Consider the following 24,956-nt stretch of genomic DNA (forward strand, 5'->3'; position numbering starts at 1 on the left):
TCTCTCATCATTGATGTTTCTATCTCTCTCTCCCTCTCCCTTCCTCTCTCAGAAATAAATAAAAACTTATTTAATAAATGCCAGGGCTTCTCATAAAAACAACTTGCCAGTTATTTGCTAATTGTTGACGTAGTATCCTGGCTTCATGAATGCAGGCCTAGGAATGAGGAAAACCATTTCTTCAATAGACAAGAGAAAGTGGGATGAGCTTCTCAGGATCAAGAACAAACAAAGCTTTGAAGTAACTTCTCAAAGAAATCCTCTGCGATCCACTCTCTGTGTCAGACAGTACCATCCCCTCTTCCTACGCTTATCTTGAAGAGCATGTTGAAGACTGTGACCTCACTTGGAAATACGGTCATTGCAGAAATAATAAGTTGAGATGAGGGTAGGGTGGGCCCCTGATCCAATTCGACAATTGCTTACACATATGCAGTCAATATCCTCATCAATACTGTCCTATCGAAAACATTTGCACGTCGTCAAAAATGGTTGTTTTGGGAGAGGTCACGGGAACCTGAGCTTTTCTCACAAATGAAAGATTCTCTGCAATATCAGAAATGGGAAAGGGTGGATCCCTTCAGGCCCCAAACACGGGACAGCTGCTTTTTTAAGCTAAGGACTCACATGTTCTCCTGAACGTTCCGTGACAATTCCAATCTTCTGAACTCACTTCTGGCCTCTTTCAACGTATTGATTGGCTCCGCCACCCGCAACGTGGGCTCCAAGGGCTTGTAGCGCTGCTTCAATACGTCACTGACGTCACGGAAGGGCCCCTGGCAAGACAGGACGTTTCATTACGGAGGGTTCCCTTACCGTGTTATTGATGATCGAGGCTACCGAATGCCTCCAAAGCACGGCAAGTTTAGCAAATTAATTTTTTTAAAATAGATTTTTATTGATTTCAGAGAGGAAGGGAGAGAAAGATAGCAACATCAATGATGAGAGAGGATCATGGATGGGCTGCCTCCCGCATGCCCCACACTGGGAGCCGAGCCCACAACCCGGCAGGTGCCCTGACCGGGAATCGAACCGAGACCTCCTGGTTCATAGGTCGACGCTCAACCACTGAGCCACGCCGGCCGGGCCTAAGTTACAACTCGTTCTTCTCTGAATTAAAAAATGCACGACACAATATTGCATCTTCAAGAAATGTCCACACTAGTACAAGTGATGATATTGAAAATGCGTTACATTAATTTTCTGTGCATCAAAAGAGTTTTTATGCTAAAACTGGTAAATCTATAGTTATCGATGCTCTACTTTCAAATTTTAAAAACCATGTTTCTTTGAACATAATTTGAAAAGAATCCTCTCCCTTTTTGAGTAAAAATAGTAGAAACAATTCTGAGCTTAGCTTTCAAAGAACACTACTATCAATAGAAAAAGGATACAAGCATTTTTTCCACTAAAATAAGGCTTTTAGGTGAATGTCAAATCTTCTATTTTATTCCTTCTTGTGTTCTTTATTTAAAATTCTTTGACACAATAGCAACCATGCAATCACACAAATGCATAGCCAAGTCCAGAAGCCACAACTGGGAAAAGTGATACACCACATATCCTGCCTTTAAATTAGTAGTTACTTAGATACCAGTTATGGGAATCCACCGGTTGTCTGACGAATTAGCATCACATAATGCACAATACAAGTCAGAGGTGGCTCGGGATTTTGCTGTGGCATTAAGTACATATAGTTTTCTCTTTTTGCCATCCTTGTGCGGGAGAGAAGTGATGGAAAAGGGGCCCAGATTTCTAGTCCGATTCCTTATCCTTCCTTAACTAGGTTATCCCTAACGGGCCACAGCTGGAGTTCCTGCCGGCGCTGAGGGAAGACAGTGGACTAATAAAAAGAAATGATTCACGCCTCATTTCTGTTCACTTATGTTTTACATTAATAGAAACCAATAATAGGAACCAGTTACCATAAAAGTCATGGACCGTAAATAACACAAATGGCAAATAAGTATCATCTAGTACTTTTCACAGCTGGACAGGAGGATTGCTATATTGGAAAGGAGTTAATGAATTTTTATTGGAACTTTATTTTTTAAAGATACAGTAACATGATTCCAAGTTCACTATTAATATAATATACATATGTACATATGTGTGTGTACACGTATGTGTGTATATATATATACACACACACACCATATAATATATATAATGTATACATCCCCATTTGCTATATATGTTTATATATATCTTTTATTATGAACTTTAATTTATTATATATAACTAGAGGCCCAATGCACGAAATTCGTGCAAAAGTAGGCCTTCCTTTCCCCAGCTGCCAGCACCGGCAACCCCCTGGCAACCGGAACCTGGGCTTCTCTCTGGCCCCCAGCAGGCATCCAGGACCTCGGCTTTCCTTGCAGCCCCAGCTTCATCCGAAAGGTCCTTTGGAAGGACTTCTGGTCTAATTAGCATATTATGCTTTTATTACTATAGATTACTAATATATTTATGTATCTTTATATATTTTATTTACTATATATTTGATGTATATATATTTTTTAATATATTTTGATTGATTTCAGAGAGGAAGGAAGAGGGAGAGAGAGATAGAAACATCAATGATGAGAGAGAATCATTGATTGGCTGCCTCCTGCACACCCACTACTGGGGATCGAGCCCATAACCCAGGCATGTGCCCTGACCGGGAATCGAACCATGACCTCTTGATTCATAGGTCAACGCTCAACCACTGAACCACCTGGCTGGGCTGGAGTAATTTTTTTATACAGAGAGAGGTAAACAGAGGCATGCCTGCGCACAGAACCCATAGGCAGGAGCTCTGGGAGCTTGGTGTGTGAACCAAAATAAACCCAGTTCTGGGCGGATGCTGCCTGGTGGCGGCTGTATTCCCAGTTTAAGTGTTGGTGGGGATGACAGAACCATTGCTCTCTGGGACGTTCAGGACTGTCACCCAACACATCCCACTCCACACTTTGCCTCTATCCCAGGCCACAGTGAAGATGGTCTGTTTATTTCTACTGGAGTCTTGCACTGTTTCGGGCCCTCTCTCATTCCCCAACTCATACCCTAGTACTCTTAAAAGTACTCAAAATCTAAATTATGTTTACAGTTATATGTAAAGATTATATGTAAAGGTATGGGTCATCAAAGGACAGACTAAATTAAATATATTTGATAACAATATGATCTTTCTAGCAACAACAGGTTATAATGAATACTGTTTATAACAATATTTTCAGTCTGGCTGGCATGGCTCAGTGGTTGAGCATCTACTAATACCTATAAGCCAGGAGGCCACAGCTTGATTCCCAGTCGGGACACATGCCTGGGTTGCTGGCTCAGGCCCCAGTAGGGGCATGCAGGAGGCAGCTGATCAATGATTCTCATCATTGATGTTTCTCTCTCCCTCTCCCTTCCTCTCTGAAATCAATAAAAAATGTATATATATATATACTTTTTAAAAAGTGGGAAAAAACCCCCACAATATTTTCACACAAAAGGCTAGATCTTAACCAAAAATCCTGTGTGTTAACTTCCCATTCAAAACATTACACAGTTCAATACCAAAGAAATATCTGATTGCTTCCTTGGTATATGTTTTAAACATACTTTAGACTTCTTACTTAACGTTAGGTCCTATAAAAAAAAAATAATTCTTTTTGATGGTCACCAAGACAACACAACAGTCACTTTTTAACAAGCCAGCAAAGCACATGATCGACCGTGGGAAGGATCCTCGCAGGGGGCCCAAGAGTACCTGGCACTGCTTCCGGTCGATGGGCGGCAGGGTGTGGGAGCGAGGGAAGGACCGGGCGCTGGTGCAGGCCAGCCAGCTGCTGAGGCTGTGGGGCGGCTTCTGCTGGGCTTTGGGTCTCGGACGCGTCAAAGGCTTCGCCGTCTGCAGCCGTAGTTCCCTGGGGTCGGGCTCCTTTCTGAAGGGCGAGTTGTATACGCCTGGGATCTAGGACGGCAGACGCAAGTTTGATTGGGGTCTTTCATTTTCACGGGAAGTAAAAGGAAGATCAAGTTGCACTGCCACATTTTTCATACGTGTAAGGACTATGTGAAGCGACTTCTGGAGGCGAATTTCGGATTTACCAGGGGAGATCAAATTCACCACGCTCCGTCTCCACGCCAGACCCACCAGCCGTTTCAGAATCGTGCGATTCTGAAGACAAAATATGCGAAAAACCACTGAGCTATGGTTTCGACCTGCCACACAAGGTGCATTTTATATCATTGTATTTATGAAAAAAACAAAACACAAAACAAAACAGAAGCACCTTAAGTCATTCTTTTTGTATCTAACCATTACCTAACTATGAGTGTGTATATGGACCCATATCTATAGCCACACATTCACTCAGACAAACCCAAATACACAAGGCTTGCGCCAGTTTCAGGTACGAAGTATGTACTCAAGCCTAACTGGTTTGGCTCAGTGGATAGAGCGTCGGCCTGCAGACCAAAGGGTCCCAGGTTCAATTCCAGTCAAGGGCATATACCTTGGTTTCGGGCTCCTCCCCAGCCTGGGCCCTGGTCAGGGCTCGTGCAGGAGGCAACCATCGATGTGTTTCTGTCACATCAATGTTTCTCTCTGTCTTTCCCTCTCTCTTCTACTCTCCCTAAAAATCAGTGGAAAAAAATATCCTCGGTCAAGGATTAACAACAACAAAAATAATAATAACAAAATATGTACTCAGTAAACATTTGTTTGAATGATGATTCATTACATAATGGCAGTTATTTTAAGTTCTTTAAAATAATAATCCGTGTGTGTGTGTGTGTGTATATATATATATGTGTGTATATATATATGATAATAATCACAGTATATATATGTATATATATGTGGATATATATATATATGTGGATATATATAGAATCAAAGTGGATAAAATAATAATCAAAGTGGATATACAGATGAATATGCATATAATACATTCAAAATAACAGCCTGTATTTTGAATTCATGTGGTTCGGAGCTCTACTTCCGTAATGTCACGGTACCCTTGCTATTCATCAATGACCTTGTCACACTGTGTCAAAAGAGTCAGGGCTTTCTTAGCACAGCACCTGCTATGCAACAGAGGGTCAGCAGATGTATGGATGACAAGCGTTCAATGCGAGTTTAGCAGATGCCCATTCTTCTGAAAATTCAATGGTGTTTGAGTTCAGAACCGTACTTGGATACCTTTTCATATACGCGCATGCATATTCACAAGGACAAGTCACACTTTAGAGGACAGTGTGATTGGCCTGTTGGCTCTGTGCGTGCTCCAGGCTCACGTAAAATGTGGATCCAGTGACCCTCTCTCTCTTTTCCCCAAAAATGTGCTTTTCTCTCACAGCCATAAATATTTCTGGTTGCTGTATTTCCCTCATGGAATCAGCAGTTCCAAGGTATTAGGATTAGTTAGGATAGTTGTCTTTGAAGACCTATCCTTGAAAATGTTCTACTTCCAGCCCAACACTCAAATCAGTGTTAACCTGCATCTAATACCACCGGCTCCGGCTGGATTCCGTGTCCTGTTCCAGGGTTACCTTGTGTGTGTCCGTCTCCCCCAGGCCAGCAGCTGGCGTGCCGGGACTCTGTGCTGGGTATTTTTGCATCCCCAGAGCCTAGCAGAGTGCTTGTCCCCTAGTAGACACTAAAAATGAGGCTGACCCGGCTGGCTCAGTGATTGAGCATCGACCTATGAACCAGGAGGTCACGGTTTGATTCCGATTCCTGGTCAGGGCACACGCCAGGATTGTGGGCTCGACCCTCAGTAGGGGGTGTGCAGGAGGCAGCTGATCCATGATTCTCTCTCATCATTGATCTCTTTATCTCTCTCTCCCTCTCCCTTCCTCTCTGAAATCAATAAAAATATATTTTAAGATGAGGCTAGGTGCCTCTCCGGAATAACAATGCATCACGCAGACATACCCATGAGGCCTCTGCTTCACTACTGTTTTCCAAAGCCACATTCTTAGCAAAATATTTGAGGTTTATTTCAAAATCCGATCAGCTTCTTTCTGAGAAGTTATAGATTATACCCTTTTCATCTTTCAATTAGTTGTCCAGCGGATTGCCATCTAGAAATTAGAACTAACCCGAATCACCTCCCACTCAACTTTTCCTATGTTATAATCCGGGACTGAATCTTATCAGATAAAACCAACTTAATGTAAATATATTTAAATATTTTTAAAATGTTTTGAACTAACTCTTCTTTGCGACTCCCCCGACCTCCCATACAATTTATTTGCTTAAGAAAGAACAGTGTTGAAAATGTCACAGGCAATGGTATACACCAGTTAACATTCGCTCCCTATAACACTGACTATGGAACAAGGTGGATACGTACACAGATAGTGAAATGATCTTAATAAAAGAAAATATGTATACATATATATTAAAAATAGCTTTCAGTGGACAGTAACTTTTACGTGGATGGTAATTTTTAACATCTTTTCAGGGTGATTTTCTACAATAAGAATGTATCAATTGTAATGAGAAAAAAAAACAGTAAGTGTTACATTAAAAAGACTATTCTGACATACAATAGAATTAAACCTACATAAGTCTATGACAGAGACAGAAGAAAATGCCATTCTGTTCAGTGATAATCTAATTAAAGGAAGTCTGTTAGCCATATCATTTCCAGATGATAATTTATGCTTTACAATGTCTGTCTACCTGGGTAACTGCCGCCGGCTATTCACGTCACCCCCATTAGAAATCTCCTCTGATCCCCACCCCCAAATTTGCATGCACATGTACACAGGGGCTCGATGGGAAATGCAAATGGACCGCAGGCCTGATAGCTTCCAGAAATGGTACTCGGAAACCGCCATGGAGCCCTCCTCCTGTGGCTTCTCCTTGAAATTTAAATCAAATATAGATAGAAAATACAGTTTAATTGAATTGAAAATGTCTCATTTAAAATCTTCCGGCTGTCGATATTTTAGAAATTAAGTTAATGCATTCGCTAAAGCCATCAATGGACACAGCCCGGCCCTCCCACAATCCCTGCAGCAAATACCCTGCTTGGTGGGATTGAGAAAGGATCCGTTTTAGAAATTAAGTTAATAAGTCTAGAAATTAAGTTCATATTTTAGAAATTCAGTTAATGCTCTGTTTCAGAAATTCGGTTAATGCTAAAAATGTCAATGAACAGTCTGGCCCTCCCACGATCACTACAGCAAATACCCTATTCGGTTAGATTGAGAAAGGATCCATTCTAGAAATTAAGTTAATATTTTAGAAATTCAGTTAATGCTAAAAATGTCAATGAACACAATCTGGCCCCCTCCCACGACCCCTGTAGCAAATACCCTCCTGGGTTAGGTGGAGAAAGGATCCATTTAATTATTCTTCTTGCAGTAAATCAAACGACATGAACTTACTCTTGTCCTGGTTGCTCTAGTTGATCTGTAAGCCACCTGTGACTCACGGCTTGTTGTGAGTTTCTAAAAATATTCCTAGGAGCCACCAAGGACCAAGTTCGTCCTCAGGGACTAGGACCCATTTCTCAGCCTCCACATTTTTCACAGCCCGGAAGGGCGGCTGCCACACTCGCATGTGGGACTTCATTCTCTGCAATCATTTTCTAGAGTGACCAGCACTATGGGGAAATCTCTGCTGTTTTTTTTTAAAAAACCAGCCTACAACTGAGTTATTTGCAGTACTGTCATGCTAACATTCAGCTCAATAAGACCCAGGGGTTCGCAGGAGAGGACTCCGCTAACTGCCTCCTGCTGACCTCCCTGCATCAGGCCTGGCTGCCGACTGGGGGCCCAGCGGTGAAGATAGCAAATGAGCTGTGAAAGCGCTGGTTTTTTTTTTTTAAAGGCTCTGATCTGACTCGTCAAAAGGGAGGGGGGGGGGGGGGGGAAAGAAGGCAATGAGTTATATAATAGATATATATTTTTCTTGAATTCCTCCCTTCAGACCCTCCATCATGGGGACTTAAGCATGACCTGGAATATTAATTACGCGGGGCTGAGCAGCGAGCAAACGTGCCATTTGTTACCCAGTCACCCTTAGCGTTACATTCATATTTTGAACTATTCCGTGTTTCTAACAATCTATCAGTCGGCTCTTTTCTTTCCGGATTTTATGCTTCTCCTTGAGTATTACATGGGAAAGTACTTAAAAAAAAAAAACACCCCCAAAACGCAACTGATTTGAAAACGAATGGACATCCTTTTTACATGTGGAGCATCTACTGTTTTTTTTTTTTTTTATTTCACAGAGAATGTCTTTCTGATCGGTTTCCTTTCCAAGGCTGACCTTTATTTTGTAATTGCCTGGGGGAAGCTATGTCTAATTTCCCCCCTTCTTTTTTTTGTTATGGAGCCTTACTCTTAACACAAGTTTCTGTAAAATAAAAAAGAACTTGAAATAGGGCTGTGTGTACCTCAGGCTCCCAAAGCGCGTTTATGAGGCTTCCATTTCCTGTGTCGCCGTCTGAGAAATCCTAATTCCTCGTGATTTCAAAGTCACTGCTATTCGGGGAGCATTCGGCTCTTACTTCTGCAGATGGCAGGAGCACAGCAAAGAGGAGTCACCGATGGCCACAAAAATGGAACCAAATTAGAAAGCATTTGCCTGCTCCACAATTCAGAATTTGTGAATACTGCGAGAGAGAAGCAGTTTCAAAGGAGGGCTATATTTTCCTTTCTTTCTATATATTTGTAAATATATTTTCATTGATTTCAGAGAGAAAGGGAGAGGGAGAGAGAGATAGAAACATCAGTGATGAGAGAGAATCACTGATCGGCTGCCTCCTGCACGCCCCACACTGGGGATCAAGTCCGCAACCTGGGCATGTGTCCTTGACCAGATTTGAACCCGGGACCCGTAACTATATTTGGGTCCTAAGTTTTCATTTAAAAAAAAAAATGCGTTGAGCCTCGCTGGTGTGGCTCAGTGGCTGAGCTGCGACCTATGAACCAGGAGGTCACGGTTCGATTCCTGGTCAGGGCACATGCCTGGGTTGTAGGCTCCATCCCCAGTGTGGGGCATGCAGGTGGCAGCCAATCAAGGATTCTCTGTCATCATTGATGTTTCCATCACTCCCCCTCTCCTTTCCTCTCTCTGAAATCAATTTTTTTAAAAATGTGTTGAGGAAATAAGACACTGAGCGAGCACAGAAGAGGAGTAAAGACCCCTGCTAACTGGGAGAGGAACAGCGGGCCAGCGGGTGTGAATGAAATATGTGCGGGGCAGGGCCTGCTGAGTGGACGCTGACCAGTGCACTTCATCATCATTACCAGGGCACCGGAGGGCCAGGGGATTTATAAAAACCCCACTCAGCAAATAACTGCCCTGCTGTTAGGAGACAGTCGGAGTGTTAATACACTGCCACAGCCCAGCGTTTAGTAAGATATTGTCCATTCAATTACTCTTGCTGGGAACTAAGAGGAAACATGGTCATTTCTCAGCCGGAGCCCTTACGCTTCCACCTGCATTTCAGACAATAGTCCCGCTAACGCTCAGACATAGCTCCCCAGGAGGGATGGGAATCTCAGGGAAACCTTAGGGAGTCACAACAAGGTACATGCTACGGAACTTACCTGCGTAAAACAAGAATTAAAGTCAAGGAACAATGACTGGCTACAAATGCTTATTCTCTTCTTTTGCTTCGGTTACACAATATAATTTTTGCCCTAGCCTGTTTGGCTCAGTGGATAGAGTCTCAGCCTGCGGACTGAAGGGTCCTGGGTTTGATTCAGGACAAGGGCAGGTACCTTGGTGTGGGAGGCAACCAATCCATGTGTCTCTCTCACATCCCTGTTTCTCTCTCTCTGTCTGTCCCCCTCCCTTCCACTCTCTCTTAAAAATCAATGGGGGAAAAATGATTTCTTAATAATAATAAAGGTTATTTTTAAATATATATATAATTTTTAAGTAGTTAGGGTCAAATTCTAGAGGGGTCACGTTATATGTAGATGCCAGATGTAGCTGGCTTCTTTAGGTTAATAAGTGATTTTTAGAAACCATGTTGATATCTTTACCATTATTATCAGATATTAAAGTATGCTTACAAAATGCCAATTAAAATGTAAATAAGACACCATTTTCTATGTAACTAATTCAATGCAATAATATTGAGTGTCTACTAACTTAGAAAGGCTTTGCTGGGTCTAAGGTGTGTACAGGGATGAATACAGCACCATCAGCCCATCATGCCCTTCTCTGGAGTGGGGAGGGGGGATGAGGAGAATGATTCTGTGACCAAGAGCAACATTTCCCGCTCACTGTAAATGTCCTCTCATCATGGTCGTAACAGAGGTGCCCACCTTGCCCTAGCCTGTTTGGCTCAGTGGGTAGAGTGTTGGCCTGTGGACTGAAGGGTCCCAGGTTGCATGCTGGTCAAGGGCATGTGCCCAGGCTGCGGGCTTGATCCCCAGTGTGGGGCGTGCAGGAGGCAGCCAATCAATGATTCTCTCTCATCATTGATGTTTCTATCTCTCTCTCCCTTCCTCTCTGAAATCAATAAAAGTGTTTAAAAACATATTTAAAAAAGGAAGAAAGAAAGGAAAACACAGTATCCACGAAGTGCAACAAAAGCAAGGTATGCCTGTGTAGAAGAAAGAGAGAGAGAGAGAGAGAGAGAGAGAGAGAGAGAGAGAGAGAGAGAGAAAGGAAGGAAGGAATGAATGCAGGCAGGCATGCACAGTATCCACGGAGTGCAACAAAAGCGAGGCGTGCCTGTGTAGAAATAAGTGGGGGCAGAGGACCCCTGAAGGGCACTCCAACAGCAAACAGGAGGGAGGAGCCGCAGGCCCCGGAGAAGAAGGCTTCACAGGGGAGGTCAGCGGTGTCGGGGGCTGGGGAGAGGTGGGGCAGCGTGGGGACCGCAGGCAGCGCTGGATGGTAATTAGGAGGTGACAGGTGACCTCCGCAGCAGCAGGGTCTGTCCTCGTGGCAGACGTGACAGGGCAACTCCCCGAGCGTGAGGGGGAAGGGGCGTGGGGCTGGCTCCAGGCTTCCAGAACACGGCAGTTCCCGAGGACTCTCCGATACCGGGACGGAAAGAATCGCTGGATTTCCCTCCAGCCATATTTGCATGTGGGAGGATTTTCTGAGAAACACTGCCCATGAGACTCTCTGGGAAAAGTTCATTATTGTTTCAGATGTACCTTTCCAACCCAGACTTCATTACTAATAAAACTAATACTTTTGATCGCCATGTATCTATCTTTTCTTTCTTTCTTTTTAAAATATATTTTATTGATTTTTTTTACAGAGAGGAAGGGAGAGAGATAGAGAGTCAGAAACATTGATGAAAGAGAAGCATCGATCAGCTGCCTCCTGCACACTCCCTACTGGGGATGTGCCCGCAACCCAGGTACATGCCCTTGACCAGAATCGAACCTGGGACCTTTCAGTCCGCAGGCCGACGCTCTATCCACTGAGCCAAACCGGTCAGGGCTTTCTTTCTTTTTTTAAATCAACTTCCTCTGAACTTAGAGAGAGGAATGGTCCAACTTACAAACTGGGAAGGAACCAAATGAATGTTCTGAAGTCAAAGATGTGGTTTGGTGAGAAGGATCAAGAGGCCTAAAGATTGTACTCCGGGAAGGCATTATGTCTTAACATCACACTGAGTCCCCACCCATGGCTGTGAGATGTCACTGCCTGAGGAAAATTTCTCATGAAAAGGCTCTCCAAAGATCCTTTCCAAATATACCACACACACACACACACACACACACACACACACACACACACACACAGAGGCAGGGGCACACCGAAAGGCTGGCGTTCTTCCGTGATGTTATCACCTCAAATTAAACATGAGCAATCACACACTGTATACTTACGATATGTAAGGCATGGAATCACTCCACTTACAATACTGGGAAGATTGAGTTGAAAGCAATCCATGCTTTGGAAGACATACTATAGTTCTTAACTTACACCTTTTTCCACCTTACAAGAATCCTATATAATAAAAGGCTAATACGCAAATCAACCGAACAGTGGACCGACCAGTCGCTATGACACACACTGACTACCAGGGGGCAGATGCTCAACACAGGAGGAGCGCCACTCAGCTAGAGGCTGGGCTCATGGCTGACAAGGGCAGCGGCGGTGGCAGGAGCCTCTCCCGCCTACGCAGCAGTGCTAATGATGTCCAACTGCCAGCTTAGGCCCGCTACCCCCAGGAAGCAGGCCTCAGCCATCAGTCAGATATCCCCTGAGGGCTCCTGGACTATGAGAGGGCTTAGGCTGGGCTGAGGGACTGCCCCCCCCCCCGCCCCTTAGCGCACAAATTTCACGCACCGGAGCTCTAGCTGTCTTATAAACATGCTGTCCATATCAGCAAACTACCAACTAATTTTGGGCATATCAAGTATATCTTTTATATTTAAGATTTTTCCTTCCATATACAGATGTGATAGGAATTTGTAAAGAGCAGCTCTGAAACCATTTGTTTCTCTCAAAAAAATTAAGTAATTCAAAATAAAGTTTAATCAATATGTTAACCCTTTAAAGAATCAGAAATACTGAAACTTGCTTTTTCACTGTCCATATGAAAATTTCTACTACTCACTAACGGGGAAGCATTGGAAACCCATTATATTAAGGGGTAACATGAAAATTATGTCTACAAAATACGTGTACAAGTTTTAATTAAATGCATAGATTTCCATTTTAGTTTTAACTAAAATATACATAAACTATTAAATGCTATAACTAAAATAAAATATGCATGGTTAGAATATACGGAATTAATCTATTGTGTATTAATTTATCCTCTATTATCAGCAGATTGAAATAAAGACAGGGTATTATTTTCACAAATCAGGACACTGCGAATGTGTGTAATTCTGTGTGGTGGCCTGTGTTTCTAAATACTAACTGTTTGTGACTTGACCTCAAGTCTCACGTGTGCATCTGCCGCTTTGCTGATCTCTTTAAAAATCCGTGCAACATTTCAGAGGCAGCATCTTCTCAGGAGACCAACGATGGGCCTTGGCCTGGGTCCACCAGTAGGTGGCGCAGACAACATAATTTATTACCAAGAACAAGGACAAGGGAACGAAAGTCAGTTTATTTGGAATAAAACAAATCTGCAAATGAGATTTTCTTCAAAGGGAATACGTCCTGTACGTGTTAGATTTAGTTTGACTGGTTACTGAATCAAAATAAATAACTTTATTAAATAATCAATCTTTGCAGAAAGATAAATTAAATTTCCAAATGGAGGCAATGTCTGCATTTTACTTATTCAAATCAACTAAAAGTAGCTTTCTTTTCATAGAACTTTTACAGGGACGAAGACTTTTTGATGTGTTCATTTAATAAGGGTGCTAAACCCAATCCTGTTTTTACAGGTGATGGGGTGCATAACAAGTAGCATTTTGTAGGAAATATAATTGACTAATCCTGTTATGTCTGTAGCAACAAATTAACCTTATTACTACTAGTAAATAGTGATTGATTATTTATGCAAATAAGTTACCACATTCAGCTTTCTGATTGAAATAAACATATACAAAAGGTGCTTTAATATGACTTGAACTTTTTAATTAATAAAAGCCCGAGGGGGTCTATCATTTCACTCATTGTAATATTAGTTATTTAGTTGTGTAACTTCTATTTGTGCTAACATATTTGCTTGCATAAAGATGAGATAATTATTAACAGTAAAAATTAGATTTTAGAACCTTTAAAATATACATTGGATCTGTACTGAAAAGGAGCTTAAAACTGACTTTAAAACTGTGCTATTAGTATGAGTATGTCAGTATGTCATCGTAATTGTCCAAAATGATCGATATACTAAATAACACTTGATTCCATTTATTTTCTGTGTCTGAATTTACAAATACAATTTTAGCTTACAAAAATATCCATCTTTTCTGAAGCGTTATTTGTCTGAATTAAAGTTTTGTTTCTACTCATCTTAGTTAAACTATATTAGAACTATGAAAGTTTAACATAAAATTAGTTTTCTATCAACTAGATTAAAATCATTTCTAAATTACTTTCAATCAAATAGTGTTTCTCTCCTTGCTAAAATGTTATTACAATTATCCTCATAAGCAGGTTAATAAAACATTTCTTATTCTGATATGCCTCATAAAAATTATTTACACTTCAATATTTATTCAGGAGCCTTTCAAATACCTACATGAGTTGACAGTAAAAACTGACAGGAGCCCGGCCAGCATGGCTCAGAAGTTGAGCGTCAAACTATGAACCAGGAGGTCAAAGTTGGATTCCCTGTCAGGGCACATGCCCAGGTTTTGGGCTCGATCCCCAGTAGGGGGCGTGCAGGAGGTAGCCTATCAATGGTACTCTCTCATCATTGATGTTTCTCTCTCTCTCTCTCTTCCTTCCCCTCTGGAATCAATGAAAGTGTATATATATATATATATATATATATATATATATATATATATATATATATATAACAGAAATGTCTAAGTATTCCAAATTCCACACTTATTTTTCTATGCGAAGATGGAACTGCCGAAGGACTTCTGTTAAAAGCTGTCCCTGAAAACTTGCGCCAGGATTTGGAAAAGGTGCAAGAAACCTGAATGCTATGCCAGCTGAAGAACGTGTCAGTTCTTGGTCAATTCACAGCACAACAGTGAGCTGCTCCCCATGGGTTTGGAAAGCGAGGTGTGGGGGATCCTGACATGAGACCACAGGGCTACCCGGGCCTTCCCGCCTGCATCCCAGCAGCCGCTGCTAGGAAGCCGCTGTCACAGGCAGGCAGGGTGCCTGCGAGCACCCACCCAGCGGCACGGAATTGAACTGGAAGTCGTGTCTTTGTGGTATCTTTCACCCAGTCATGTCCCATCCAGGCTGCTAGTTTGTCTCTGTCAGGCAGGGCCCCGGCGGCGCACGAGCTGTCAGGGACAGGTAGACCCACCTGCTTTGTGCTGAGAAGGTAATGCATCTTTCGGGCTGCGTAATCTCTCTTCTTCTCCTCCCTCTCGAGGTCAGCTTTCTTCTCCTCTCTCTCTCTCATATCTGCAAAGTCGTCCAGGGCCTCCCTGCGGCAAACAGTGTGCGCTTACCCAGGATGCCAACAGTCTGCTTAGCGTTTCATTTTCTCACTAATGACAATCCAAGTCGGGTTTGGGGCCCCGTCTCACCTGCACACACTGGCTGGGTCCCTGCAACCTTTAAAAGGCATTTAGAGGGACTGTTCAAAAAATAAAAAATAGAAATAAATAAAAATAAAGCGACTGTTCAGTGGTTACATTTTAAAAATCAAATAGCTGTATCTTACAATGAATCCAATTGTTAAGGAACTGTATCAAATGCAAAGTGAGTGAATTACTATATTAATTTCTTTGGTTGAAGATGAACTATTTTGGACATACTTAAATATCCCAAGAAAGGATTTGATCTACTGAGTTCCTTTAAATTTTAATTTTCTATTTAGAAATCTCTACTCATTTATCTCGTATACTAACTGGGCTAATTTTATGTATGTGCTTAATTTATTATAACTTTATTTCTGTTAACAGTTTCCATTTACAGTTCAAATAATATGAATATCATTAAATATATATATTATCCTCTATTTCTTCTATAATGCACTTGAAAAGTTGACATTTTGTCCAATTATATAATCAGAATAAGAGCTAAATTATGTGAACAAGTTCATGACTAAGTATAATAAATTCCATTAAATTAATAAAACTTTCTAAATCATTTATGTGTGTGCTTCTAAGATGTTTAAATAAAAAATAAGGTTTTAAAATATGCTATGTAAAAAAAAATACCCTTAAGTAGAATACGTTATCAAATATGGAGAAATAAACCACTTCTGTGAAGAGCTATCCTTTATTTTAAAAGAGTAAGTGTAATTATTCCTATAAAGGTCATGTTTTGCAATTGGACTTTATTCTTTTTAAAAAATAGATATGTAACTTCCTGTCTGGTCCTATCAGTAAAATATTAAGTGAACCCTGGGTCTTTACCTCAAACGTGTCAGTCAGGCGGAAAGCAGAGGGGGGAATTCCCAAAGAAGAAAAGACTCTCATTCCTCCCTCAGTGCCTGGGAATGTTCCTGCGGTGAGTTCCTGCTAAGGGCCCCTAACACAATGCTTCAGACAAGGTTACTTATGAAACACCCTGACGTTTAAAAATCACCAGGCTACACTCCTGCAGCAGAGCAATTTTTTTTCAACATAAGATTAAATTGCAAAATAAATGAATTACTTGGAGTGGCATGGCCCTCATTTTGCCACCCTTCTCTTGAAAATTGCTTATTAATATGAAAGAAGGAGCCAGAGAATAGCCCGTTGGCCGTTATGCACAGTATTTGGGGGGCTCCCGCGCCCACAGAGCCGGCTGCACGCTTAGCTTTGCCGGCCAGCGGGTCCGGTGACCTGCCTGACCTGCACCTCAGGGCTGTTATTAATCGCCGGGTAACCTGGTGAAGCCAAACAAATTTGTTTCCGTTGAAAGGATCTCTATCTGTGTCTGGGAGTTTGTTCTGTAGCAAACAAACCTCATTAACTGTGTCCATTTTTGACAAAGAACCAGGAGTGAGAGGGACGGGTGACCTTTCTTTGTCCTTAAGGTACACATTTCAAGGCAGTTACTTATGAATAAATGAGAATTTTTTACTAGGAAAAAAAAATAACAAGCATATGTGACATAGAAAACTGAATAGATTATTCATTTTCATCTTTACTCTTTCTATTATGGGGAAAAGAAATATTTCTTCTATCATTTCCCCTTATAAGTCTTTAAGGTAATTTAAAATAACCAATGAGCTGCCACTACCAGGATAATTACTCAGATATTCATGTATCCAGTTTACTTGCCTCCGAATAGAAATACGGTAATTTTCTGAGCAATCACACACACACACACACACACACACACACACACACAAAAGGCATACCTACAAAGAAGTTTGTGCGTTACAAATGATTTAATGACTATGGAGAGATCTGACCTAAGAAAGAAAAAAAGGCCCGATACAATGAACACATGCATGAACAGGTAAGACACAGAGAAGTACACAGGACCTGACACAAAATCAAAACTGTAAATTATGAGACGCAGTACAAACAGTCCATCTTCAGGCTATGGAAGTGCGAGCTATAAAGAGTGCGTGCTTGGGGAGCTCGCCAGGAAGGCTAAAGCTGAGAGACAGGAAAAAGGATCCCAGTGTCCCGGATATAAAGAAAACACACTGGCAGCCCACACAATCCCCCCAGAAGGAACTGGCATGCCCTAAAGAGAAATCCAAGAAACCCGAGAAAGCGCCGGAAAAACTAATCCGGGGTAATTTCGAAACACAAAGTCACGAATTTTCAAAATCCATACAATTGTTGAAAAGACTCAATCTTGCATTCATCATTGATTCACTGCCCTACGTGAGTGTGCAGAACCACTGAACAGCACAATTATATTTCTGTCCGGCTGTCTCAGTTTAATGAGTACCGAGTCACCGTGGGATCTACGTGCCGAGTCACCGTGGGATCTACGTGCCGAGTCACCGTGGGATCTACGTGCCGAGTCACCATGGCATCTACATGAAGGGGTGGCCGGGCTGGGGAGCTCATCCTTTCACATTCATGCCTCCCTGCACCACAAACCACCCAATCCTCTCGCTGCCAAGAGTGCTGGCATCTAGCTGGATCACGGGAGAAAATGAGCTGCCCCACCCGCTCCCCCCAGCCTGCAACCCATGACTGGTGAGAAGGGCACACACAGGCCCAGGGCCTTTGTCCCAATTTGGGGCCACTCCGAAGACCCCCCCCAAAACCCAGAGCTTCCTGAGTCTGGCTGGGACTTTGGTGCAGTTCAGAGGGGAAAGGCAGGTTAGAGCAGGAGATGAGGCTTTCTGGCCAAGGGTGGACGGGCTCTCTCAAGGCGATGCCAGCGAACTGGTACTCTACGGACTAGATATTTTGAGAATGAAACAAATGAAAGAGATGATAATGGTCCGCGTTATAAAATTACCATTCCGTGGCTTCACTCTGATCGTCCAATTGCTCCATTATTTCATTTGCCTACTTTGCATGATTTTAAAAAGTAATAAGACTCCATTCAAAAGATCATTCGTGAAAATCATTTTTTTTTTCCTCCTTCTGGCTCTTTTGAATAAACTTCCTTGAAGAGAATTCTTTTGTTCAGTATTCTTTCTGAAAATATGCACATATTTCACTGTAAAATTATTTTCTTTTTACTATTCTGGATAGTTTCTCCAAACGGAAGTAAAAGCCCTATATAATAAAAGCCTTATATGCTAAGTGTCCAGACGGCCATCCGACCAATCAAAGCGTAATATGCTAATGATATGCTCAGGCCTCTCAACAGCTCACTATGTTGTGCACTGACTACCAGGGGGCAAACACACCAACTGGGAGGTTAGCTTGCTGCTGGGGTCCAGCCGATCTCAGGACTGAGTGAGATGGGTCAGACACACCCTGGAGCCCTCTCGCAGTCCCTCCCCAGCTGGCCAACCTCCTGCATCCCTCCCCGTCCCCTACCGTGCACCAGTGGGGTCCCTCGGCCTGGCCTGCACCCTCTTGCAATCCTGGCTGAGGACTACACCACCCCTCAGAGTGCATGAATTTCATGTACCAGGCCTCTAGTTTTATATAACATACATGATGTTGAATAATTGAGAATGGCATTATGCTAAGTATAACAATAGGCACAAGAACAACATGTATTCACATTGTACAGTTTTTCAGGAGCTCCAAGCCCTTCCTCAGACATTAACCCATCCTCACAACACTCTCCTGAGGTTGGTAAGGGGCAGGTATTATTAACCAGACACCTGTTCTTTGTTTGTTTTATTAAAATATATTTTTATTGACTTCAGAGAGAAAGGGAGAGAGAGAGAGAAACATCAATGATGAGAGAGAATCATCTATCAGCTGCCTCATGCACACCCCCCACTGGGGATCAAGCCCACAACCCGGGCATGTGCCCTGGCCGGAAATCGAACTGTGACCTCCTGGTTCATGGGTGGATGCTCAACCACTGAGCCACACAGGCCGGGCTTCACAATAGACTATGGCGCTCTACTTGTGTCCTTGAAATCGGGAACGGGGACACGGTCGTATGAAAAAGTGGCCTCGCTGCTGGAGTTCATAAATTCTGTTCGGCTTTGGATGAGTTCAAAGAGCTGCCATGTAAGAAAAGCCTTACAGAGGGAATTTATCTGATTATGGCAGTAATAATTACCCAGCTGTTTATGGCAGATAGAGAAATAATTCATGCAGGCAAGAGGCCGTGGTGGCAATGACACTCCGCATTTAGTAAATATGCAAACTGTTCACTTCTAATTAACCAAGCTCGAGGATGCCCTTATTAAACGTATAAACTAAAAGTGCCTCCCTGACAAGTGATGAATTGTTACATTGCACCAACTCTTGCCGCAGAATTACGGCAGTGAACTTGGGGCTTAACTTCATTAAGAGATCTTGTGGGATAGTTAAATGAGGATGGACAGCATAACAAGGCTCACCTGACAGCCAATGATATGTTAGCGCTTAATGGAACTGCGCCTCTTCCTCTGTCCCGCCAAACTGCTCAGATTCATGATAGCTAAGCCGGGAAGTTCATTTGAGTTCCAATAAAAGTAAACGGAGCATCAGGACAGCCCACTGAGGGAAGCCACCCGACACGTTACCTCCCCTGTGTAGTGAATTTACCACACAGCCAATTTTTAGGATTTGCACATTTTTCAGGTATCGGCACAGAACATCTACCACTCTTTGACCTAAAATTCCTTGTTGACAATAAATGGTCTTATTGAGTAGCACTGTAATATGTTTCAATAAGCAAATGAATGGTCCTGGCAGGTGTGACTCAGTGGTTGAGTGTCAACCTGTGAACCAGGAGGTCATGGTTCGATTCCTGGGGAGGGCACATGCCCGGGTTGTGGGCTCCATTCCCAATAGGGGGCGTGCAGGAGGCAGACAGTCGATGTTTCTCTCTCATCATTGATGTGTCTCTCTCTCTCTCCCTCTCCCTTCCTCTCTCTGAAATTAATACAAATATATTTTTAAAAAACCTGACAGTACAGCGGTCCATTTCCTTATGCCTCATGGTATTTTATTTTCTGCTTTGAGAGGCAAGCCTTGTTATTGCATATATTTCTGAAAACTCACCCGAGGCTTATCATACTTAAGGCTTCATAGGTAACAGAATCATTATATAGATAAATTCATTTTAAATGAAATAATTTTATTGAAACTAAGTGATCCTGCATAGAACCAAGGCATAATCTAATCTAATGCACTGTCAGGAGTACAGGATATTTAAATATAATACAGTAAGTTTTTAAGTTAAATAGAATCGCATTTCTATCTTGTCAGTACATGTCTGCCTAAGTTATCACTGAGTTTTAGAAATTATTTCTTATGATGGGTATGCTCAACACCTGTTGAGTAACTGGTCTACAATTTTTTGCTAGTGGACTAGTGATTATGCTACTCACCTAACTGCGTCATTGGTCTCTGAAATCGCCCTCAGATATTCCTTGAAATAATAATAATTGAAGCCGTATTTCCGAACCTTGTAGCCTCGCCATCGCTTCTGAATCTATTGAAGTGAATAGAAAGATAAAATATGCCAGTAAACATTTTTAGTGAAAGCATTAACAGTTCCTCAGAATAAAGGTAATGATGGATGATAATGCATATAAATTATATCATAAGTTTTTCCATTAACATAACAATATGTATAGGTGCCAGTGTAGGTTGTAGTCACAGATTGCTTACATAATATTATAATGCCAAAACTTAATTTATTTAAAAATATTTATAATTGTTTCATAAACACTAAGTATGAAATTAGCTACCAAAAGGTTAAATATTTGCTTTACTAATTCCTATCAATTCTACTCCCCGACTGAACAAGTTTTTTGTTTTACATAACCAACTGACTTGAAGATTGTATTTGGTCTCATTGAAATCAACTTTTAAAAAATATGTTTTTATTGATTTCAGAGAAAGGATCGGAGGAAGAAGAGTGAGAGAGACATCAATGATGAGAGTGAGTCACTGATCAGCTGCCTCCTGCATGCTCCCTACTGGGGATCAAGCCCGTAACCTGGGCATGTGTCCTGATGAGGAATCAAACTGTGACCTCCTGGTTCATGGGTTGATGCTCAACCACTGAGCCACACTGGCTGGGCTGAAATAAATTTTTTACGTGGGCTTTTTAAATTCAGTGGTATCAGTTCTCTAAACAAAATGTCTTGCATCTTCATCAAGCCATTTGAATACTTCTTTAACAATAACAAGAGCTAACATTTATTGAGTTTTTATTTCATGTCCTTCAAAGTAATCAGCAACTTTCAGAAGTGATTGGTATGAAACAATTATTGTCATTGATCAGCTCTGAATAGATAATTTTAAACAGTCATTGCGAGCTCAGCAGATTACAGCTTGTTAACGGGCAACTTCCAAATGACCTCTTAAGCTAGTCAAATCAATGATGCATATTCCTCATTAAGTAACATCAAAACGTAAGTGGGCTTATAAATAACATTTATTTTAAGCACTAAAACAAATGGCAAAAAGCCTGATATATCAAAAGTGATCTACTCATAGAAAAGATCTACCTCCATTGAGTTTAACTCCTCAAAATTCTTACTGACCTTAATGTTATCAAAAGACAGAAAAATAATGTCTTCTCATCTAAAATTAAAAACGAAGACAGGGCCCAGCTGGTGTGGCTCAGTGACTGAGTGTCGACCTATGAACCAGGAGGTCACTGTTTGATTCCCGGTGAGGGCACATGCCCAGGTTGCAGGCTTGATCCCCAGTAGGGGGCGTGCAGGAGGCAGCCTATCAGTGATTCTCACCATTGATGTTTCTCTCTCTCTCTCTCCCCCTCCCCCTTCCTCTCTGAAATCAATAAGAAAACATACTTTTAAAAAAAGAAGACATGGACAACAAATTCACTGATAACGTACCTAATGTTGACGCTCCAAATGTATATGAGAGCATACAGAAACAGAACACGTATTCATAATTACACTTTTTTTTTATGAATTAGAATGCACAACACTCCTGAAAACCATACAAAGTAATTTTGCCTTCATCTTAATACCACACTTAGTGCTGTTAGGAAGCGGACCTCCTAAGCCCAGTGCTTTGGGGGCCTCAGGTGACACCCCATGTTTAACCAGCAGCAGAAATGGAGGATTAACTCTCTACCCGGCCAGACAAAGATGCACAATTGCCCCTCTAGATGGGACAGGGAGCGAAATGAGCTGAGCAGCTGCACCACCTTCTGACATTCGCATAAGATACTAAAAGCTGTGCAAGCAGAGAGAGCTGGGGGCGGGGGGGGGGGGAATTGGGGACCAACTGAAGAGAGATCCACAATGAAGCAGCCAAGATGCTGGAGGAGAAGCAGAACCCAAATCTGGAGCAAAGTCAAATCAAAGACCAAAAAGGCCATTGAGTGTCATGCAGAGAGAGGAGAAACAGGGCCCAGGAGCCAAGGTAAAAATTCACTGAGCAACCGATTGCCGTATTAATTGACAGTCCTGGCCTGGAGTTTCGTGTAGGCGTCCTGCGGGTTCCGACGGCAGCTTATACCACAGCAGACCTCCGCGGACCTGTCTGTGTTGGGGGGCTTTGGCAGGCCCCCAAAGCTCATGAGATCTTCCATCCACGTGAGAACTGCACTAACCAAATATGACCTCCCCACTTCCAGTCTGCCCACCCCACACAGCCCAGGCAGGAGTTAAAACAGCCTGAAGATCCCCCACAAGGCCTAACATGACTCCAGCTAGGGCCAGAGGGGCGGAGATGGAAAGGATAGAAAACAAACGACTTGTTTTACTCCTGCTTAGAGAAGAGCAAGCTGGCGTTGGTTGAGGTATTAAGGCACCTCGACGTAAGCACCGACTATAAGCCTAGAACTGCAGATGCAAAGAGGAAGAAGATTAGATTTGGGGCCCCAAGGGACTTACAGGGGGCGGGGGTGCATACGGCGTGTAAATGAGCAAGGCTAATAAGGTGTCACTGGTTCTATCACAGAAGCACGTCCATGGTAAAACAGGGACATCCAAAGAGAGAACAATCAATTCCACATGGGTCGGGGGATCGTAAAGTCTTTAGAGAAAAGGTGACCCTTTGAAAATGAAATGCAGCAAAGCAGAACAAGAATATCTACTGCAACATAAAAAAATCACAACGTGGCCCTGGCTGGTTTTGCACAGTGAATAGAGCATTGGCCTGCGGACTGAAGAGTCCCAAGTTCAATTCCGGGCCAGGGCACATGCCCGGGTTGTGGGATCGATCCCCAGTAGGGGGTGTGCAGGAGGCAGCCAATCAATGATTCTCTCTCATCATTGATGATTCTCTCTCTCCCTCAATCTCTCTCCTTTTTCTTTCCTCTCTGAAATCAATAAAAATATATCTTTTTAAAAATCACAACATGTAATTGATTCATTATAAAGAATGACATCTATTTAGAAATGGATAGGCTAAAAATAATTTTTTTTAGAAATTCCTCTCTTTTCAGAAATGGCCCCCGAGCCTCCTTGAAAATAGAATGTAATTTATTTGTCAGGCTAGGAGTCCATGGTCAGGATAGAGTTTGCCATTGGCTCCGTATATGAAGCAAATTAAAAAAACAAGTTTTTTCTTTCTGATGGCAGGTGACGGTCCTATTCATGACCTGGGGGCATGTCTACAACTCTATTCTAAGCAAGGTCAACAGGCCACCGCCACTGGGGTGTCTGCCTCTGGATCAGACAAAGAAGCAAGAGATTCTACTGCTTCCTCTTGGTTTTCCCCCTGAAACCACAGAACAGGGCGGTGGACAGAGAGATAGTGGAGACTGTCCCTGGGCGAGACTCCCAGCACAGGCACCCCTGGAGAGCGACGCACCTTCCCCCGCAGGAATATAAATAATCAAAAGAACGTTAATTCGCCTGCCATAATTCAACACAGGACTTCCAGGAGGTCTCTTACCATCTTTTTTCACTCCCAATAAAATCCTTTGTGACCAGAAGTAAGAATGAATAGATTAATGAAAGAAAAATATAAGACAATGTAGGTTTTAAGGACATTAATAAAATTCGCTTAAGTAACGTCTCCATTTATAACAGCTTCACAATCAAGCTGTGACCATAATGTCTGAGACCAAAAAACCCCAAAAAACTTTTGCCGTCCCAGTCCCCAAATCTGTGCAAAAGCCAAGCCAGCCTCAGAATCACTAACTTCAGCTTTCTATCAGGAAAATAACACATAACAATGAACACAAAAATGATAGAAATAAAACTTCTAAGCTGGAAACTGACTTTATTACTGTTAAATCATTTGAATAATTTCTAATTGATTTGTATTGGGCAGGAATCTTAAATTCCAGAACCACGTTCATCTATTTATCACAATATTCTCTATGACATATGGAAACGAATACATTGCTTCATTAATATTTATGGTCTTTCTCCAGTTATGGCTCAGAGATATTTAACATTCTAAAACATAAGCATTGATAATTACATGTTTTACATTTTACTCTAATTTTTAATACTGCCAGGATTATTTAGGATAGCTAACTTTTTAACTATGTACTCTTTTCTCTCTTTACCATTAGCATATCAATCAAATTTGCATTATTCTGGTTTGCTCATTTTATTAAAAACGAATTCAAGGCACAATTGACTTTTCATTTGTTTAACAAGTGAAGAAATATTTACCCTGACAGCCATTGCATTGTAGATATTCATCTTCATATCATGATATGCTAACTGTGAATCAAGAAGAAAAAGAAAAGATGGCATATATTTCAGTTACACAAAGACAGTGCAGCCTCTTCTTACATATAAAAGATAAGAATCTTTATACATAATACATAATAAGAGCTCGAGGCTTAGAAAAATGAAATCAAACTTTGTATTGAAGAGATAGGCTTCCTAATACATAATGCAGGCTTAACCAGAAAAATCTATGGTAGTCAAACTAGGCGCTAATGGAGATATATGATCATAAAATGCTCTCCGCTGAGTTTG

The 24,956-nt window shown here is 41.9% G+C and overlaps 1 protein-coding gene across 1 annotated transcript in view; it reads right to left on the minus strand.

Moving 5' to 3' along the window:
* SPATA17 (spermatogenesis associated 17) overlaps nucleotides 1-22,209 on the minus strand; it is a 50,300-nt gene extending 28,091 nt beyond the window's left edge. Inside the window, exons 1-5 of the mRNA XM_059677528.1 lie at nucleotides 21,900-22,209; nucleotides 20,418-20,521; nucleotides 14,868-14,991; nucleotides 3,740-3,943; nucleotides 628-776 (exon numbers count right to left, since the gene is read on the minus strand). Coding sequence (XP_059533511.1) covers nucleotides 628-776; nucleotides 3,740-3,943; nucleotides 14,868-14,966 — 452 coding nt within the window. The 5' untranslated portion in view covers nucleotides 14,967-14,991; nucleotides 20,418-20,521; nucleotides 21,900-22,209. The remainder of the gene's footprint in view (nucleotides 1-627; nucleotides 777-3,739; nucleotides 3,944-14,867; nucleotides 14,992-20,417; nucleotides 20,522-21,899) is intronic.
* Nucleotides 22,210-24,956: the final 2,747 nt, after the last annotated feature.

The sequence above is a fragment of the Myotis daubentonii genome, chromosome 20 (assembly GCF_963259705.1).
Source record: "Myotis daubentonii chromosome 20, mMyoDau2.1, whole genome shotgun sequence".
Taxonomy (NCBI): domain Eukaryota; kingdom Metazoa; phylum Chordata; class Mammalia; order Chiroptera; family Vespertilionidae; genus Myotis; species Myotis daubentonii.